Here is a 2,777-nt window from a genome sequence, read left to right on the forward strand (position 1 = left end):
ATAACATGTTTCTCTTAAATATATACATTCATTTGTTTTTATTTGTATATACATAATAAATATACACATATATTACGTAAAGAAAAACTTTTATTTTGGATCCGAATAATCCTTTGACAGCACCAATATTAATGGATTTATTTTATTTGTTGGCACATATATTAAAAGACTGGGCGTTTAACATGGAACTCATTTTGAGATTTTGCACAATGTTGGGTAGATGTCAGCAATCAAAAGAGAAAACTGAGTGTGTGTCTGTTTGTCCCACTCCATAGGACGACAAAATAGAGAAGGAGAAGGAATCTTACAGCATCTCTGGCGGCTGTTGTGCCTTGATTGCAATTCACTTGTTGGGGAAACTCTACGTAGCAAATGCTGGAGACAGCAGGTAGGAGGACTTAAAAGATACATGTTACATTAGCAATATAAGAGGTCTTTATATTTTAGTTAAAAAGCTTAGTATACAAAATAAATGTATACTTTGAATTCGTATATCTTAAGTGTTTATTAAGTGTGATGTGTTTTTGTTACAAAGAACACTGTATTATATTTGCCTCAGTAAATGCTGAAATATCTGTCTAATGAAATATGAAGGTAATAGTTGTTGCTTGATGACATAAATACATCTCTAATGAGTGCATCTTCTGCTTTACTGTTATTCCGACAGTACATTCCATATTAGTTTCGCAAAGATGTTGGCTAAATGACTCAATTACTGTGACAGTTAACCGTAATGATAATCTGGGGATTTGAGCAAGAAATGAGAATAGAACTGTGTGAAACGGTACATATAACATGCTATTAGTGCTGACAAACGATTAATCACGATTAATTGCATCCAAAGTTTTTGTCTGCTTTGATTTGTTAGGAGAGGACAGTATTTGGCCAAGATTTGAATATCTGGAATCTGAGGGCACAAAAAATCTAAATGCTAAAGAAAGTCAAGCTGTCCGATTAAGGTTCTTAGGAATGCATATTACTAATCACAAAATAAGTTTTAATACGTTTATCATATGAATATGATCTTTACTTAATATCCTAAAAAAATATTTGACCCACACAAATATACAAAAACACGGATTTTGGATGCGAATAATCATGATTAATCGTTTGACAGCACTATCGAGTCTTATATGATTACTTAGAAACACACACAAAAAAAAATCACAATGTTATTTTCCCACAGAGCCATAATTGTCCGAAACAATGAGGTCATCCCAATGTCCAATGAGTTCACACCAGAAAGTGAAAGGCAGCGGCTACAGTACCTGGTGAATCATCTGGTGTTATTGTCCTGATATAATTCCCATTCCCTTTCTAGTTTCATTCTAAATCCTGCTCGTTCATTTTTGAGTGTCTGCTCCGTTTCTATTAGATATTCCATTCCATTGCATTTGTGCTGTTTTTGTCTAGGGCTTCCTCAAACCGGAGCTGCTTGGAAATGAGTTTACACATATTGAATTCCCCAGACGTATCCAACACAACGAACTCGGCAAGAAGATGCTTTTTAGAGACCACACAATGACTGGCTGGTAATTCTAAAGCAGCCTTAATTTTATAAAACAAATTTTATTTACATATACATATTTGTTGAAGCGTTTGGTTTTATTGCATTCATTATCATTACCTGTTATTATTTCAGGGCATATAAGACAATTGTCGAAGACGATCTCAAGTTCCCGTTGATTTATGGGGAGGGGAAAAAGGTAAACTAATCATTTAGCTTCTTTTTAACTTCAAAGGGTCCAGGTGCTGTAAATGGATTTTTATTTAAAGCTGCATGGTGGTTGCATTTGTTACAGACCTAACATATAATCTAATAAAGGTGTCTGGTGCTTTTTTTCCCACACGGTTTTCACAGCTATTTATTACAAAGCAGGAGTAGTGAGGTGTTGCAAATGGGAATTGCTAAAATGTTCTGCCGGTTGTAGGCCAGAATAATGTCTCGTTTGATAAAGTTTGCATGAATATAAAATAGCCTTTTTGCACTGATGGCACATGAATCTCCAGCTGTGAGCATGTGTGTGTGTGTGTGTGTGTTTGTGTGCTCTTAGGCTCGAGTCATGGCTACTATTGGAGTAACGCGTGGTTTAGGGGATCATGATTTGAAAGTGTACAACTCCAACATTCATATCAAACCTTTCCTATCCTGCTGCCCAGAAGTGAGTATGTTTTTTGGATATTTATAAGCGAGGCCATTTATTTAGTCGTTCAAATAGGCATTCAGCTGCTCGTTGTCGAGAAATAGACAGTTCAAATGAAGCTTTACAGCACCAAAATAATAAAATCTCACGCCTAGGTCAAAGTGTACAACATCTCTGAGCACAAACACGGAGCTGATGATGTACTGATCATGGGTAGTGATGGACTATGGGACGTTACAACTGACAGAGATGTTGCTGACGCAGTAACGACTTTCTTGTCTGGTCGTGAGCCCAATGATCCCTTAAGGTAAGTGAGAGATTTTTCCATCATAACTCACCTGATCGTGTTAATGGTTTTCGCACACATTCATGAACATGTTCTAAATGCGAATAATAATGCAACAGCACTATACAGTTCGGTAGATTTTTTTTGTCTCTTATTTTTATTTGATTAGAAATACAGTAATATAGTGAAATATTATTGCAGTTTAAAATAATATTGAATATTTTGTTATAATATTTTAACATTTTAATTAATTTTTTAGATTAATTTTCATAATTTTCAGTCATTTAGAAATCATTCTAACATGCAAATTTCTTTCAAATATATTAGTTCTATTATATATTTATATT

General features: G+C 34.4%; 1 protein-coding gene across 1 annotated transcript in view; it reads left to right on the forward strand.

Moving 5' to 3' along the window:
* The window catches only part of LOC122343379 (protein phosphatase 1H-like), a 13,294-nt gene that overhangs the window by 8,900 nt on the left and 1,617 nt on the right, over positions 1–2,777 (forward strand). The window contains exons 4-9 of the mRNA XM_043237806.1: positions 276–388; positions 1,187–1,271; positions 1,414–1,532; positions 1,643–1,706; positions 2,055–2,162; positions 2,300–2,451. Of these exons, the coding sequence (XP_043093741.1) occupies positions 276–388; positions 1,187–1,271; positions 1,414–1,532; positions 1,643–1,706; positions 2,055–2,162; positions 2,300–2,451 (641 nt within the window). The remainder of the gene's footprint in view (positions 1–275; positions 389–1,186; positions 1,272–1,413; positions 1,533–1,642; positions 1,707–2,054; positions 2,163–2,299; positions 2,452–2,777) is intronic.

Source organism: Puntigrus tetrazona, chromosome 4 (assembly GCF_018831695.1).
Source record: "Puntigrus tetrazona isolate hp1 chromosome 4, ASM1883169v1, whole genome shotgun sequence".
NCBI classification, from domain to species: domain Eukaryota; kingdom Metazoa; phylum Chordata; class Actinopteri; order Cypriniformes; family Cyprinidae; genus Puntigrus; species Puntigrus tetrazona.